Below are 18,428 nucleotides of genomic sequence, written 5' to 3'. Positions count from 1 at the left end.
TTTCTCGTTATCTTAATGTACATGAATTCTGAGTTACTGTTACCCCAAAAGTTTATTTGGTCCTTTTAGTGCTCTTTCTACTTTTCAATGCAGAAGTAACTTAGAAGTTCTTATTTTATATCATAGGGTCACCATTGTGGACCAAAGAGAAACTTGAGCCAATAACACTTCGAAATGGCCAGTCTCTGATCCTTCCCTGTAGACCCCCACTCGGATTACCACCACCTATAATATTCTGGATGGATAATTGTAAGTTTTAAAAATACAAACTTTCTTTCTTCAAGATTCTTAGGATGATTTGCTGTCACAATGAACTGTTAACTCTTGTGATTCCTAAAATGCTTATAAAATGTTTCAGAGATGCTCAAAGAAAATAAAAGCTCGTTGAAATAAATGACATATCAGGAAATAAGCAACATGATTTTCTTGAGCACCTACTGTGTACCAGGCACCGCTCAAAATAAGCCAGATTTCCTATTTCCACCAAGCTCATATTCTATGCAGTGGGAATAGTTAGAGGTGGAGATGGAAGCAGAAATAAATGCACTTATAATGTAGGTGTCAGTTGGCAATATATGCCATGAAGAAAAATAAGCAGTTTTGAGCAGAGACTTAAAGGAATGAGAGAGCAAGACAGGCCCCTAAATGTCCAGGTGGACGGAAACAGGCAGGCCCCAGGCAGGAGCATCCTGGTGCCTGTAAAAGCCCCAGAGGGCACTGTGGCCAGACCAAGGTAGCCCAGAGGGAGGGAGACAGATACGGTCAGAGAAGTCCAGGGCTCAGTACAAAGTGCTTTGGCTTTTGCTCTGAATTAAGTAGGGAGACACCAAAAGAGTGACTGCACCTGAACCTAAAGGCATAGCAGTAGCATCCCTTCATTTCCTGTGTGGCTTCCAGAGGGGACAACAGCAGGGTAGGGATGCCTGCCAGGAGGCCACAGCTGAAATCCAGGCAGGAGCTAACGGAGACAGGGACTCGGGTCAGGGCCATCAAGTGAAGAACAAATGGTCCGCTTCTGGATATATTTTGGATGTAGAGCCTCCAGGATATATTAGGATCAGGCTGGGGGCACGAGAGGAAACGACCAAAGATGAAGATAGAGTTGAACACTGAGCAGCTGGCAACAAGGAATCACCATCTCCTCGAACAGCAGAAGCCCATGAGTGGGGGTGGGGCAGGGAATCAAGCTATTTGGGATGTGTTATATTTTTTCATTTAGGTTTTTTTTTTTTAATCTCCAACAACAGCTAATATTTATTGGGTGTTTATTAAGTGTCAGTTCCTTTGCTGAGAACTTTACATGGGTTATTGCATCAATATTTTTTATGACAACTCTATGGGGCATGTCTGATTATTCATCTCCTTTTTATTTTTTTACATAATTTTTTATTAAAGTATAATAATGTCCTGTTAGTTGCAGGTATATATCATAGTGATTTCATATTTTTGCACATTACAAAATGATCCCTGCAATAAGTCTCATTACTATCTGTCACTATACAGAGTTATTACAATATGATTTCTTCCCTACGCTGTACATTACGTCCCATGACTTACTCATTTTATTACTGGAAGTTGGTGTTCGTTAATCACATTTGCTTATTTCTTTTTTTTTTTTTTTTTTTTTTTTTTACATTTGCCTATTTCGCCTCCCCCTCCCCAGCCCCTCCTCAGTTCTGGTAACCAAGAGTTTCTTTCCCACATCTGTGAGTGTCTTTTGTTTTGTTTTTTAGATACTACATATAAGTGAAATCATATGGTATTTGTCTTTCACTGTCTAACTTGTTTCGCTTAGTGTAATACTCTCTAGGTCCATCCATATAATCACAAGTGGCAAGATTTCATTCTTTTTAATGTTGAGTGGTATTCCATTGTATATATGCCACTTCTTTATCCATTCATCTGTGGATGGACACGGGTTGCTTCCATATTTAGCTATCGTGAATAGTGCTGCAGTAATGTGTCTCTTCAAACTGGTATTTTCATTTTCTTTGGATAAGTACATAGAAGGTAGAATTGCTGGATTGTAGGGTAGCTCTATTTTTAACTTTCTGAGGAACTGCTGTACTGTTTTCCAGAGTGGCCACACTAGCTAGCCTTCCCACCAGCCGTGCACAAGCATCCCTTTGCTCCACATCCTCACCAACACTTGTTATTATGTTTTTTATGATAATAGCTATTCTGACAGATGTGAGGTAATTCTGCTTTTTAGATGAGGAAACTGAGGCACAAATGAGGTCATCCATTAGGTTATTTCACATCTGTTTACCGCAACCTTATTCTTAAGGGTCCTCTTGATTGCTGCCTCACCTCCCCGCCCAAACCTCCTGTGCTAATAGCCTAGCATGTTACCTTAGAGGTAGCACGTGTTCCACTTGGAGACCAAGAAAGCAGGGGTTTGGAGGTGCGAGGCCCATAGGACAGCCATGAGGAGGTGCCTAGCAGGAGTTGGAAGGCAGATACAGGGCTCTGGTAAGCAATGCTGGAAAAGTAGTGCAGAGCGGCTCCTAGAGCTAGGGGCTGGGTGAGAGAACTGGAGGAGAAGGGGTACAGAGACCAGGAGCCCCCCAGGGGAACTTAGGGAGAAACCAGCAAAGCAGATGAGAAGGGACAATCACAGAGGAAGAAAAGAACAGAGAGAGCAGTGTCCTTGGGATAAGGTGAAGCAAAGTGTCAAGAAGACAGAACAATCAACGGTTTCAAAAGATCAGATAACTTGTTATCTGACTGAAAAACAACTATTCAATGTGGCAACATGGAGATCACTGTTGACCTTGAGAAGAATCCTTTAGGTGGAACGGTGGGAATGAATGCAAAATATTTGTAGGGAATACAGTCTATTTTCAGGGCCATGATTTCCTCTGAATTCACACTGTTCACATTTCTAAAGAGAAAATAAGCTAAATTCTAAATTTAGAATATTTGATTTCCAATTGTGACTCTTCCATGAAAATACTCAGGGAAAGTATCCCAAAGAAGTGAAAAATAAATACATAAGTGAAGAAATGAGCAAACGTATTTTCCTGTTACTGCATCACAGCTTTGGAACAGATTTTGAAAGAATACATAACAAATCAGATTCAAACGAGAGGTGTATGGGGTCGAGAATAACAGTATCCAAATGTCACCGCTCAAATGAGGCCCAGTGTTCGGTCCTTGGTTCTAATTCAGAAACGATAGCCTTTTTTCACTTAATAAATAGAAGAATACATGTAAAGATTTAGGTTTATCTAAATATGTAGCTTTGTTTTCCATGTGGTACTCCGTAGCTGTGTCATTTACCTACATTTTAGGCTGTTGGCAAAGGATCTGGACCTTTCCAAGGAAATTGCATCTGGAATACGAGAAAGAATTCAGATTTGTGTAGCATTCTGTCTTGCAAGATGACATTGCCAAGTTTTTCCTATCTGCCTCCTTTTTTTTTCCTAAGTGTAAGGCAAAGGAACTTTGGGAAAGTCGTAGGAAAGTCCTACCATCCTCTTGAAGTCCCATTCCCTTTCATTTGACCTACCAACACCCATCAAAAATAAAATACCAAGAATCAGAAGAGAATAAATGTATGCTTATCTTTAACTCTTTGTGTGCATTAAATAAGTGTACATTATTTTCCTGAGTTGGTTTTTCTTTTTCTTTTCCTTTTTTTTTTTTTTTTTTGAGGGAAAGCACAAGCAGGGGTGTGGAGGGGCAAAGGAAGATGGAGCAAGAATCCTAAGCAGGTTCCACACCCAGCATGGAGCCCCACACGGGGCTTGGTCTCACAACCCCAAAATCATGACCGGAGCTGAAATTGAAAGTCAGACACTTAACTGCTTAGCCACCCTGGTGCCCCTCCTGAGTTATTTTTAAAACAACTCTTTCCCTAGGCATTCATGGCTTATAATCATGAATTTACAACCACCAGCTAAATCTCCGTCTTGACTGAGAACTTGGCTAACAGGGCCTACCTGCATTCTTTCTAGCTCCGGATGCACATTTTCCTGCCCCCAAGGAGCTGCGGGCTTTCTCTCCCAATTTTGCATGTCATGTAATGTTAGATAGGGCACCTTTTGTAGGAGGAGCACACTGCATGGCTCAGACCAGAGAATCCTCCAGAAGACAGAACACCTAGCCCCAAGGCTACTGGAATGTGCAGGTTTCCTGGTTCTCTCACTTCAGAGGCACAGAACTCTCAGTTAGGGCTCCGGGAACTGAGCCAGAAGCTTCAACACACACATTAGCCCTCCAAGTGTAAGTTCATGCGTAGATCAGCGGCCCCACCTGCCCGCGTCCTTCATCCTTCAGTACCTGAGGCTGGACAGTTCCCTAACTGGACCTGAGGGGAGGTAGCTGTGAAGCTGGAAGGTCAGAGTGCCGACTTGATTTCAGTCAATCACGGAGCCCCTTGCAGGGGCCTGGTGCCATTAAGGGCTACAGCAGACCATCTCTGTCCTCCCAGAACCAAAATTCTAGTGTATAAAGACAGGCAACAAAGCACACGTGGGACAAGTAAAAATACGTCGTAGGTTAGAAAGAAAGAAAAAAAGTCTTGGAGAGGAGGAGACTAGGCTGGGCGGGCCTCTGAAGGGCTCATCTGCAGCATTACATCATTGCCACATGCTCTTGTGGATTGTCCTGTGTGCTATCTGATGCCTCCAAGGGCTTGTGGGGGAGGGAGCCTGGGGAGCCTGGGGTGCCTCGCATGGGCCTTACCTCACATTTAGGTGCTCTCACAGTTTTTGGTGTCTGACCAAGCATGTAGAGGCTACCCAAGTTAACTTTCTTACAAGCTTTTTATTTTTTTTAATTTTTTTATTTTTTTAAAGATGTTATTTATTTATTCATGAGAAACTCAGAGACAGAGAGAGAGAGAGAGAGGCAGAGACACAGGCGGAGGGAGAATCAGGCTCCATGCAGGGTCTCCAGGATCACGCCCTAGGCTGAAGGCAGCACTAAACTGCTGAGCCACCTGGGCTACCCTCTTACAAGCTTTTTAAATGCGTTTTCTAGGATACGAGTGTCTATGGGTTTGACAGCTCTATACATAACTGTTAAATATTGGGAAAAGTCACGGACACTGTTTCATAAAGCGTTTTTTTGGTTCACACTTGCTTAATACAGCACTTGACTGCAACTCTAATCTCATCTCTGCCCCCACTCCAGAGAAATGAGGGTCTGGCAGGCACAGTTGGAGTTTGCATGTGTCATGCTGTTGTTTCAACAGTTACTTGCGTTTACTGGAAGAGCTTTGGGGGGTTGGGGGGGAGATTCCAGTGAAGTTCACAAAACTATTAGTAGATACATTTATCTTGGTCATTGGGAAAGTGGCCACTTTGTGATGGAATCATCTGGATGTCTCTCTGCCTTTCTCCAGCCTTTCAGAGACTTCCACAAAGTGAGAGGGTTTCTCAGGGTCTGAACGGAGACCTTTACTTCTCCAACGTTCTTCCGGAGGACACCCGTGAAGACTATATCTGTTACGCCAGATTTAATCACACTCAGACCATACAGCAGAAGCAACCTATCTCTGTGAAGGTGATTTCAGGTAAGATCTCAGCCTCCTGACTCTCGCCCTTTCAGTGATGTTTACAAGCTTGCGTAAAATATATTAACTAGTAAGCACTATGACTTTGAGGCAAACAGGTTCATTGATCAGGAAACTACGTGTGAGTAGTTATTGGCGTGTTGGCAGGTAAAGAGCACACATACCCTGAATGCTGTATTTGACATTCTTTGCTGACGTGATATTACCATTGCTGTTTAAATGATAACTTTCTGAGTCTCCTTGGTGTCCAGAGCATTTACTTATGCTTTACGCCCCGCCATGCCTGTAACTGCAGGCCTGAAGCTTCAGCTCTGTTTCCATATTACCAGCTGGGGTGGCTGAGTGAAGTAATCAGTCACATACAAAGTTAAAGTCTGTGTTTCTTGGTAGGGGTGGCACTAGGTCAGCATAGCTGTATATATGTTTGCTTTTGTTGCCCGATACTTTTTTTGTAGTACCTTCTCCCCTGCTTTTTTGCATTCTTCATAATATTCTGTTTATTTCAGTGGATGAATTGAATGACACTATAGCTGCTAATTTGAGTGACACTGAGTTTTATAGTGGTGAGTTTCGGTGACTGCAACCGCTACTTCTCTCCTTCATCATAGAGTTTAGTTCACTAACTTCACCTCCATAGCTATTAAACCTAATTTCTTCATGAAAGTCCTGGTTCCATGTTTAATACCACTAGAACAACTGCGTGTTTCCTACGAAATTTAGCTCTAAGCTTACATCATGTCACTAAAACATTTTCCACGTTGTATGTATAATAATGAAAATTATTATCACTGTTTTTGTGTAAAGCACCATTTCACGTGATTTGGGGGAAAAACTCTTTTGTGTATGTTCAGAATTATATTTTTCTTTCTTTTTTCGTCTTGTTCACAAACTTTTCCCATTAACCAAATAAGGGTGCATTAGCCTGCTGGAATACTAACTTGTCAGTCTGTTAGTAACCTTTAGCAACTAACAATAAGTGGCTTTTGATAGTAGATCATCACATTTCCCATCTGTTCTCACATGACATCGTCAATGTCATATAACCAGCAGTAGTGTTTCTCTTAGTTTTGTTTAAAACCAAGCCACTATCTTCAGTGGAAATAATCTTTTTTAAAATAGAGCATTTAAAAATGCTTTATTCTTAAAAAAAAAAAAAAGAATTTGATTTCCTTAAGGGAAGTGTGACTCTCAAGTATAGAGTCTATCGATGAAGATTGTGGTTTCTGGATATGGGGGTCCTCTTAATGATCTCTAAGGCAGAATTTCTGCTATATTTATTTTTTACCTTTGAGATATAAAGCAAAAAACATTAAAGTGCTATCAATGACCAGAGTAGGCATGCCACAACTCCTGCCTTACTATTTTATTTTATTTTGTTGTTTTGTTTTGTTTTGTTTTAATATACTCCTGAAAAAGATGGGCCTCAAAACCATTCCCAAAGTGATTTCAGAGAGATAAGATTTGTTCCACAATTTCTAAAGTCTTAGGAAAATCTCATTTCTCTCAAGTAATACCTTCCCTGGTATACAGTTTTCTCTTCTGAGAAATGAGAACAATTCATATATTACCTCTTCACTCAGTTTCCGTGAACATCAAATAGGTAATGCATTTAAGTGTTGAAACTGTAAAGAGCTGTGGAACCTTAAGATGGTATAATTCCTATGTTACGTTTTTTCTGAAAGGCTATCAGAAGATAAGGCCACATTTAAGCAAGGTTTCCATAAAATGGAAGATGGCCAATGTAGGGGCTCCCTGAGATCTCTGACTTGAGGCCTTTTTTATTTTTTCATTGAGGAAACCAAGTTAAATTTATTTAACATTCATTATTCTTATTCATATTCATTATCTAACATTCCTAATTCTTATTCAAATTCTTAAATCTATGGCACATAATTTGCCAGACCTCTGTCAGTAACTTTCTGGTTTGGTTTTCCATAAATCTTGCACTTTGAGGATCTTGATATTTAGACATCCACCATTCATGCTTAATCAGTGGAAGTGACCATAATGTTGTCCCTCATGTAAACCAAACTACCTCTCCCATAGTCACAGCTTTTAGAAAAACCTAACATCTTCCACAATATAGTTAATTTTCTCTTTGACCCCAGCACTAATTTTAAGGGCTGGAGGGTCTGATAACGTGACTTTCGATGTCCACATTTGGAAAATTTGCCAACCCGCCAAAAATTCATAAAAATGTAACCCAAATTAAAGGAATGCAGAAGAATAAAATGGTCCTTTGTATTAGTGCTTACAGAACCCACATCGTTTCTGTTCCCAGCTGAGTGAGCAATGTTTGTAAGGCAGAGAGTGTGGACGTGTAATTTAACAAATTTCACAGCGCTAAGTGGTTTGGAAAAGGGATTAGATTTTTAGGCAGTGAACTGTGTTTCTAGAAATACATATTCATAACTTTTAATCCATTTGATTTTATTATTTGCAGCTAAATCAAATAGAGAGAGGCCACCAACCTTTTTAACTCCAGAAGGCAATGCCAGTCACAAGGAGGAATTGAGAGGGAATGTCCTTTCGCTAGAATGCATTGCAGAGGGGCTGTGAGTTCATGCTTTCTTTTCTTTTTTTTTTAAGATTGTATTTATTTATTTGAGCGAGAGCAAGAGGGAGCATAAGCATGGTCGGGGTGGGGGTGGGCCAAGGGGGAAGGGGCAAAGGGAAAAGCAGACTCCTCACTGAGCAGGGAGCCTGACTCAGAGCTCTCCATCCCAGGAACCTGGGATTTATGACCTGAGCCAAAGGCAGACTCTTAACCCATTGAGCTACCCACGTGCCCCTGTGCTTTCTATCTTGATGTACATTTCTTATAAAAACCTAGTGGGGATCCCTGGGTGGCGCAGCGGTTTGGCGCCTGCCTTTGGCCCAGGGCGTGATCCTGGAGACCCAGGATCGAATCCCACATCGGGCTCCCGGTGCATGGAGCCTGCTTCTCCCTCTGCCTGTGTCTCTGCCTCTCTCTCTCTCTGTGTGTGACTATCATAAATTTAAAAAAAAAAAAAAAAAAAAAAAAATTAAAAAAAAAAATAAACCTAGTGGATTGGTAGAGAGGCCTTGATATCAAAGCAAGAATCACTGCCTTAATACTAATTCCCTCAAGCATCAAGAAAAATTTGATACTTGTTTTCAGAATAAGCCGCATGAATCTCCTATTATTGAAATATTCTCTTAATGTAATAGCGTTCCTTTTGAAATAAGTATCAGTAATCACCGCATGGTTGCTCTGATTGTAATTAGGGTGTATTATTTCGCTACTATCAGGTAGCAACCTCAAAACTTAGCAGCTTAAAAACAATAGCTATTCATCATTAATCATTTGTCCACAAATCTCGGGGCAATTGCCACCGTGGGCTACCTCGGGATGTTTCACGTTGAGCCTGCTCGTGCACCTGCTAGGCAGCTCAGCTCTGGACTCACAATTCTGGGGGTCTGCTGGCTGCAAGCAGGGCAGCTCTTGGCCTTGAGTTTCTCTTGTCCCTCTAGCAGTCTAGCCCTGGCTTATTCTAACAACAAGCACACACGCCCTCCTCGGGCCTAGCCTCAGAACGGGCACACTGTCCCTCCCACTACTTCCTGTTGGCAAGTCACAAGCCTGGCTTCTCTGCAGATCCCTCATCTGTGCACACCTCAAAGCTGACGCCGCCCTCAGAGGCTATGTGCCCTTGACAGGGGCTACAAGGAGGCCTCAGCTCCGATACAAGAACAACTGTTATGTTAGTGTGCATCAGAGGCAAGTTTCTGCATAGCTCCCTCTTAAGCCTGGCACAGAGCAAGTACTGTTGATATGGGCACATTTGCTGGACACACTGAATGGAATCTCAGAAATATTGTGATCCCATGTTCCGATCTGTGCTGTCCTTGACTTGGTAACGCAGCGGGATGGCTTCACTGCAGGAGACGACACATGGAGGCCTCTGCTGGTCATGTCAGGAAATCACAATACACACCACTCAGTTCCTCAAGTAACTGAAAACTAGCAACACCCCCTCCTTAAAGATATATTAGATTATATATCTTTCCCACCAGAATTTAAAAACAAAACAAAATACCCCAAACCCTTGCAATTTTCATCATTATGGTGTTAGAAAGTGGTCTAATCTACCAACCTCCAACCTTTTGGGAGTAGAGATACCCATTCTTAGATTTTGTGATTCTTCTTCCCACGGAGGGTCTATTATAATAGTAAAAATGAAAATATGGTAGATATTTGGAAATTGCATAAAACTTCCAAAAGAATTTTTAAAATCTTGGGATGTTATAAAATAAGATTGGGGCTCTGTCATTTATAAACCGATAACTGTAGGACTCACAGAATCAAAATATTTCTAATTCTTAACAACTGCTTAGGAGAGTAGTAAGCAGGCCTTGAGAATAATCCATGACTTAGTTTGACCTCATGCTTCTATCCCTGTTATACATTCACCTTCAGATCACGTGAGGTGGAGATTATCAATTAATTAATCCCACTTGCATTTCTAAGGACAAATATCGTGATCTTCTTGAGGGCCTAGACCTTTTTTTTTTTTTTTTTTGTCTTTATCTTCCCAACACACAACTCAGTGCATGGTCTGTAGTTTGGTGCTTAGTTAAATGTTCGTGTCCAATAGATTTTTATTTTATCCTCGTGAAGATCTGCTAAAGTCCCTAGATCAAATTTCTTATATTTGATAGGGAAGTGTATTTGTGTCATGGGCACAAATAATGTGTATCAGGTCTTTCTCTGCATTTTTAACTCTAGCTGATAAAAAAAAACCCTCAGTATCATTAATTCCTAGTAATCCTTTAAAAAAATTTTTTTAAAGATTTTATTTATTTATTTCAGAGAGAGAGAGAGCACAAGCATGGGTGAGGGGAGGAAGAGAGGAAGAAGTAGGTTTTCCTGCTGAGCAGGAAGCCTGATGTGAGGCTTGATCCCAGGACCTTGGGATCAGGACCTGAGCTAAAGGCAGACACTTAACCAACTGAGCCACCCAGGCATCCCTGTAGTAATCCTTTTGATTGATATACTCCTTCATGTAAAATTTTCCAAGAGTGTCTCACCCAGAAACTTTGAAGAACATAATGAGGTCCCTTCAGTAAAGTCACTTATGCCAGCATGCTCATTGCTCAGCAAAGTCAAAGTTCACGGTGTGCCGTGTATTAGCATGGTGCCACTTATGTGACAGTGTTAGCTTACAGACTTAAATATGGGTTTTTGAGCATTATTTATAAAAGTGCGATGCTAGTTACAATGTCTTTATATTTCTCTTCATCTTTGTACAAAGAATTTGTTACCAACTTGCTTGAAAATTCACCCTCAAAAGCAGTTAGGTGAGCTTCTTTGTTACACTATCATTTATTTATCTTATCAGGCCTACCCCAATTATTTACTGGATAAAAGAAGATGGAACACTGCCCATCAACCGGACATTTTATAGGAACTTCAAGAAAACTCTGCAGATCATTCAGGTTTCAGAAGCAGACTCTGGAAACTACCAGTGTATAGCTAAAAACGCCTTGGGAGCTATCCATCATACCATCACTGTCACAGTTAAAGGTATACAGTTGTTTCAAATGCATGGCTCTTGCCTTCATGAGAAGTCGTGAATCTTCAATTAAATATGCCTTTGATTATATTCTTCAAAAATAATAAGTGTAAATTTTTATCAACATTCTTGATGCTTGATCCCTTCTCATTACTATTTAGAGTGCATCTAAATTCAGGTTAAAATTCAATTCCTCAAATCTTTCTCATAGAAGAATTCCAATTAATAGCTGTAGAAAGAATGAGGGAAATCGAAAATCACTATTAAAATCCTGCAGTTATACCTGCTGCAGGCGAAAGCCAGTGATGAAAGATGGATGAAACTTTAAGGAAAAACAGGGTATCCCCTTAGCCTCAAAATATTTCTTTTCACACACACACTCCAAAAATTAATTATGGAAGCAGGTTTAACATAAGGCCCACAAATTCTTTACCATTCCTCTGGGAGGGAGATGGCGCTGAATTTCCCTACCCTTGAGTATGGCCAGGACTTAGTGACTCATTTCTAATGAACAGATTATGGAAAGCAGGTAAATAGCAACTTTGCAAAGGAGAAACCTGACAGATGTTACCTTAACCAAGTGTTCAAGGTTAGCGTAAGCAGTAATAAGTCATGTTGGTATCGTGTACTCCCTGAAATGATGCAGTAAGAAGGACCCATCACTCAAAACCTCAGTGTAATCATGAGATAACATCAGACAAACCCAAGTTGAAAGACGTTCTACAGAATGACCAATGGGCACTCTTTAAAAGTGTCAAGGTCATGAAAGGCAAGGAAAGATCACAAAATTGTCCAGTTAGAAGAAATCAGAAAGGAGATGGGATAAGTAAACAGGAGGTGGTATCCAGGACAGGGTCCTGGGACAGAAAGAAGGCATTGGATAAAGAGCTGGGGAAATCCTAGTAGGATGCAGCTTAGCAAATGGTATTGAACCATTTCTAATAATTTCTTGTTTTGATAACTGTACCATCGCTATATAAGGTGACATTAGAGACAAAAGGATTCATGGGAATTCTCTATACTAATTTTGCAATTTCTCAAACATGCAAACTTTTTAAACTTGTTTCCTAGTTTTATAATTATGTGTATCCTGCAGGGCTCAGAATTTAAATTTGTGTTTCTTAGCCCTATCTGTTCCTGTAAACTGCTCTACAACCTTAGTGAAATCTGTTACCTTTTTAACATCTGATTAATTTAATGCAAAACAAGATAGTATTTGTATCAAAGGGGCCTAGAAATAATACATAGTGGTATTAATATTATTATTTAAACAATTCTTTTAAAAATCTGAAGTGTTCTTTGAGACATCACTCATAAATGTATTCACTCCTAAAAAAATGAAGCCAACAGATGTTTTGCAAAGTACTTACCTTTATTATTAAAATAGTTCAATATCTTGAATTTTCTAAAAACACTTGTATGATTCAAATGTTTGTGGTTTTTTTCCTTTCTTTAATAAAGCGGCTCCATACTGGATCATGGCACCTCAAAATCTTGTGCTGTCCCCAGGAGAAGATGGGACATTGATCTGCAGAGCTAATGGCAATCCCAAACCCAGAATTAGCTGGTTATCGAATGGAGTCCCAATAGAAAGTAAGTTTCCTTGACGGGGCTCCGTCTATATTTTCAGAGCATAGCTACATTTTAGCAGGGGACAAATGGGTATGAAATAACTGGTAATGAGTGAGGAAGCCGTGTGTAAGTTAAAAATAGGCACCAGATTACCTTTGGATGTTTATTTTATTACCTCTAGGTATTCCTTAGGACTGAATAGTTGGTGTTCTGAACATGATGGTATGTGTTAATAGGATTTGGCCATGTTTCCCGTTTTTCACATGGGTCCCAGAAAGGATGACAGGGTCAGAAATAGACATTACTGGAGAGTTCAGATTATCTTCTCTGTTCAAAACATCAACAAGTGTGTTGTGGAAACCTCACAGGAGTTGGAGGAGACGCATGTTGGGGAGGCTAAGGGTAGAGCTAGTGGCTGTTATTATTTAAAGAGGTTTCATCCCTTTCTCTTTTTTTTTTTAAGACTTTATTTATTTATTTGACAGAGAGAGAGCACAGGCAGGGGGAGGAGCAGAGGGAGAGGGAGAAGTAGGCTCTCCTCTGAGCAGGGAGCCTGACGTGGGTCAGGCTCTCCTCTGAGCCCAGGACCCTGGGATCATGACCTGAGCGAAGGCAGATGCTTCAGCGACGGAGCCACTCAGGCTCCCCAAGAGGTTCCAACCCTAAGCACAGCAGAGTGATTCCCAAATTCTCAGGTCTTCAGGGGTCACCGCCCCATTTAATGCCCAGAGAAGAACACATCCTCTGATGATGCTGGTACGCAGGACCCTCAGTCCTTGATTAGTTATCCCTCCCCAGGTATCCCGAGATCACCTTGAGCCACCTCTTCGGCCACCATCCCCGGACCACTGTCCCTCTCAGCCAGTTTCTCTAGCCTGCCCCACACTGCCCAGAACAGTCCCCCAAAATGTGGCCACAGGCCTGTCCATTTATCTTCTAAATCACAGCAAAGACCAGTTTTACAAAACCTAGCTAAAGGCTTGAGGGTAGTAGTAGAACATTTGAGGATTAGGACAAAACAAAACAAGACAAAAGATATAGCCTGTCCCTGCTTCCAGACCAGATGCCAAGGGGACAGAGCCCCGCTAGCTCTGCTTTTGTCTTGGCCTCACCCACGGCCAGCTGCTGTTGGCAGGAGCATCTCTGCACATGTTCCCCTCCTTGGGATTCATACCTTCTCTTAGACAGACAGAGAGAAAGAGAGAGAAAATCAGCTTTTGTTTAAAACCCAGACTCAGGACCACCTCTAGCCAATAACCTAATAATTGGCCGAGATAGTGTCAACTCACAATAAAGACAACCGTCAGGCTTCTGAAGTAGAGCAGCTTCACTCCTTGTGGCCTCCAAGCCAGAATCAAAAAGGGGCTCTAATTTTCCATAACAGAAAGGTCTGTTAGGCTGACTTTGCTGAAATAGTCTTCACCTTAGGACGGGATCGGAGAACTGCTGGCAGGATTTAAGTGGCTCGGTCCATGAGTCTCACCCCTCACCCTCACCCCCCGGGGTCTAGACCAAGTTAGGGCTCCCAGCTCTGTGATTTTTATCAGGAATGTGTTTGTGTTGTGCTACAAAATAGTTGTCAGATACTCTAGAACAGGCAGTCTGTGTTTACTGTAACAGGAAATATGTTTCTGGGAGAATACAGACCCTAAAGAGGCCCGCAATTGGGGCTTGGGTACTTCCACTCCCAGTTTTGACCACGATGGGGACCAGGAAGAAGCACAGAGAGGACTTTGTGGTTGTGCATTGGGAAGCTGTTGCTGTGAGAGGAAACTGAGAAAAGAGGAATATGGCCCAGACCGTAAAGAAGTTTTATGGTGCAATATCTGATTTTCCCAGGAACGCATACAGGATGGCAGTAAAGGGCAAAGCATGCTCAGCACTGCAGCAGCACGTTTCACAGCTTGGAGGTTCTGTGCCCTTTATTGATTGATTGATTGATTGATTTATGAGAGACAGAGAGAGAGAGAGGGAGAGAGAGAGAGAGGCAGGCTCCATGCAGGGAACCCGACGTGGGACTCGACCCAGGGTCTCCAGGATCACACCCTGGGCTGAAGGCGGCGCTAAACTGCTGAGCCACCCGGGCTGCCCAGTTCTGTGCCCTTTAGAGAAGGTTAATGCACACCTGAGATCTGGCCTCAGGGGGAGAGATGGTAGGAGGGGCTGCCCATCTCGCCCCCCATTCCCCAGCCCCCACCTCTACCCCTCTACCCCGACTCTGCCCCAGAATGCAGTCGAAAGCAGAGGAAATTGAGATAGAGGGTCGGCGACACAAGAACATGCACAGGTTAGATAATGAAGCTGATCTTCCATCGTGACTCACTCGGCTCATGGTCCATCCAAACCCGGCACGGGCAGTGCCTGTCAGGGAGCCTTGTCGCTCTGGTAGTATTAAGGGCTTTGATATGGAGTCATAAACACTCCCCTTTAAATGAAATATCTGCAAGGAGGATCGACTGGGAAGGGCCTGCCTGCAGAGAGGGGAGGTGCAGGCCAGCGGTCCTGGATACAAGTTAGGGCCTCTCTCCTCTATCCCCAAATCATCTGATTAGGTCCCGAGCAGAAAGCATGACCATACTCTCCCAAACCAGGTTCTAAATTAGTTCGTTTCTTCCAGCCCAAAAGTATGCATCAGGGGTCCCCTGGAGGGACAGCAAGAAGCTGAGCAAAGGGTGGCTCAGAATGCTAGAGTGCCCACGCACCCCAGGGCCCTGGACCTCTGGCGTGCCCCCGAGCAAGGAGAGGAATGCCACGCAGCATGGCAGCAAAGCCAGGGCCCAGGCCTGCCAGCCTGCCACGTGGTGTCGCGAGCAGGCGCCGCACGTTTATGCCAAGGTGACATGAAATGTCATGAATGGTGGCTTCCTCCACATCTGGTGGCTGGGCTGAAAGGTCATGGGTCATTGTGTGGGATCTCATTACTAACAGATGATGAACTTGAGGCACCTGGTGGGGACCCTCGTAGCTCTCTGCGCGGTGATACCGCAGGGCCACCCCACTCCACACCCCCGTGACCCCCAGCAGCTGATCCACCTACAGACTCTGCTGAGCCTTGACTAGCTAAGTTCAAAGGGAACCCTACCTGCCTCCACCTCGTTGACCCCCCCTGATCCAACAGGAGTAAATGAGGAAGACATATGTCAAAAAGTCGCTAGAAGTTGGAAGAGTTTTGTGCCTCTCCTCCTTTCCATCCTGTTGATAATTAGCCTGTGAATCTGGAGACCCCTAAACAGAATTACGGCTGAGGTTTGGGGGCCACTCTAGACACGGGATGGGCTTGTTTCTCATCTGCAGCTTGCCGAGCTGTGCACCCCACAGATGTGTCCAGCGGCGATGGAGCGGTGGGGACGGCGGAGAAGCAGGGTGGCCAGGGATGGCAAGGAGAGGGAGGGATTAAGCCAACGCTTTGGTAACAGAGTCCAGCATGACTCATTTGTGACAGCATCTCAGACCTGGAATCGACTGTCCTACAAAACTGGAAGAGTTAGCTCAAGTGTTTGGGGTCCAACCGCAGACTCTTCCAAAGCTCTGTTCCACAGTACCCCCCACCCCTGCCCCAAGACGTAGCCAGGTGACTAAATTTTCCTTGAAGCAAAACACAGTGATTAAATATGGAACTTGCCTAAAATTACCAAAAACATTTTTAAAATAACCTCTGGGAGTCGGGAAAAAGAACACAGCTGCAGAGACCTTTGACTTTACTCTGAGACCCGCAGTGTCTGGGAGGGTGTGGAAGTAGAACCAAGGACCAGGAAGAAGATGTGCAAGGCCAAGGCCATGGACACCAAATCCTGTCCCTATGCTAAGAGGTGACAGAGAGCCTAAAATTCTTAGGTTTTTTTTTTTTTTAATTTTTATTTATTTATGAGAGAGAGAGAGAGAGAGACAGAGGGAGAAGCAGGCTCCATGCACCGGGAGCCCGATGTGGGATTCGATCCCGGGTCTCCAGGATCACGCCCTGGGCCAAAGGCAGGCGCTAAACCGCTGTGCCACCCAGGGATCCCAAATTCTTTGATCTTTAATTAAGGTCCCCTATTGGAGTGGTGGTAGATGTCAGATTCTTCTACCTGGAGCGGATGTAAGATCGCACCATGGTTAGGTTGAAAGATACCTTTTTCCCTAAGGGATGAGGAGGGAAGGAACAAAGGGCCCGAGGATAGACAGATCTCCTGCTGCCACAATTACATATTTGGCTGACATCAGAGAGAGAGCTTGAAAGCCAGGAACACGTGATAAGCAGCCAGGAGGTTGGAGGCATTGTCTGGGATATCCCCAAGACTCACCAGTCCTCTCCCCTCTGCCCTTTCTCCAAAGTAAAGAGCTCCATTGGCATCCCTTTATGGGGGGTGGAATAAGTGGTGAAGGAAAATTCGTCTCTGCACCCAGAGATGTGTTCTACATCGTGGCCAAATGTTCAGATTTCTTTTTTTTTTTTTTTAGATTTTATTTATTTATTCATGAGAGACACAGAAAGAGAGGCAGAGGGAGATGCAGGCTCTATGCAGGGAGCCTGATGTGGGACTCGATCCTGGGACCCCAGGATCACGCCCTGAGCCGAAGGCAGGCGCTCCACCACTGAGCCACCCAGGCGTCCATCAGATTTCAAGGAGATGTTTATAAAGTAGCCTGCCTCGGAAAATCAGAGCATTCATCTCATGTTAAACCGCTGGGTGCTGCAGTCTCTACCTTTCCTTTACAGCACACACACTTCCCAGTTAACCCATTGCACAAAGTTCTTTCTGGAATAAAAGTATTATCCCATAGATATAAACATGTTTTTTTTTAAATTGATAGCCCTCTAGACATACAAGGTGGCACTAATTATTCTTATTATCTGAATGTTGGAAGCATTTCTCAGTTTGGCCAGCTGTGTCCAGACAGTTAGAATAGAAGAATGTATTGTTAGAAGGCTATCACCCCAGTTCTGAACCTTACCTTTGGAGCTTTAAATCGTTAGTGAGGACTCCACGCTCAGATTTCTTTCCCCGTTGTTCATTTATAGCAAACAGAGTTGCTTATTCCCAGCGGCAATCATTATTCCTTTGAATAACTGGGGTTTGGTGGCTGGACAGTTACTCCTACTCAGAAACCAGCACACAGAATCCAAGCGCTTCCAATAGCTCTACACCAGTGATTTTTTTTTTTTCTTTGTCCAATCCCAACTGAGCTTCCATATGTCACTGTGACAGTTCCTGGGTTTGTTTGTTTCTTTAGTTAAAGCGCATAAGGAAAATGTAGCCCAGGCCCCCATGGAGAGAAATTAGCTTATTCACCACACTTACCTGAAGGGTTTATTTTATTCCTAAACACCCTGCCAAAAGATAAATATTTGAAGACTGCTCCATTAAGCAGCAATAAGGCAGATTCAATCCAATGCCTTTCAGGTAAAGAATAACATCAAAAGGAATTGGTAGCAAGAAAAAAATGCAAGAGTGGGATATCTAAAAGCTTCTTAAAATGGTTTGTATTGTGATTCATGAGTCCCTACTGAGGGAAGATTGTTCTACTGGCTTCATTAGTGGAGCTGGTCATCCAGGTGGTGGATTTTTATTGTAGTTCAAAAATAAAGAACGCGTAACATAAAATTTACCATCTCGCTCATTTTTAAGTGTATGATTCAGCAGGGTTACGTATATTCATATCAATGTTTAATAGATCTCTGGAACTTTCTCATCTTGTAAACCTGGTGCTCTATACCCATTAGACCTCATGTGGTGGTATAACTCTTAAGAGCTCTGTATACTCAAGGAACGTGAGGAGCCGTCCTCACACAGCTACAGAGATTCAGCCCGGCGTCC

At 43.0% G+C, this 18,428-nt stretch overlaps 1 protein-coding gene across 50 annotated transcripts in view; it reads left to right on the top strand.

Annotated features, from left to right (window-relative positions):
- NRCAM (neuronal cell adhesion molecule) overlaps positions 1-18,428 on the top strand; it is a 274,938-nt gene that overhangs the window by 206,437 nt on the left and 50,073 nt on the right. For 34 of the 50 annotated variants that reach the window (XM_072760002.1, XM_072759999.1, XM_072759986.1 and 31 more), the window contains 6 exons: positions 127-249; positions 5,351-5,521; positions 6,028-6,084; positions 7,965-8,076; positions 10,885-11,069; positions 12,520-12,651. In XM_072760002.1, coding sequence (XP_072616103.1) covers positions 127-249; positions 5,351-5,521; positions 6,028-6,084; positions 7,965-8,076; positions 10,885-11,069; positions 12,520-12,651 — 780 coding nt within the window. The remainder of the gene's footprint in view (positions 1-126; positions 250-5,350; positions 5,522-6,027; positions 6,085-7,964; positions 8,077-10,884; positions 11,070-12,519; positions 12,652-18,428) is intronic. The other 16 variants (XM_072760017.1, XM_072759997.1, XM_072760008.1 and 13 more) reach the window with 1 other exon arrangement.

This window comes from Vulpes vulpes, chromosome 5 (genome assembly GCF_048418805.1).
Source record: "Vulpes vulpes isolate BD-2025 chromosome 5, VulVul3, whole genome shotgun sequence".
Lineage (NCBI taxonomy): Eukaryota > Metazoa > Chordata > Mammalia > Carnivora > Canidae > Vulpes > Vulpes vulpes.
This window is presented reverse-complemented; position numbering and strand designations above follow the sequence as displayed.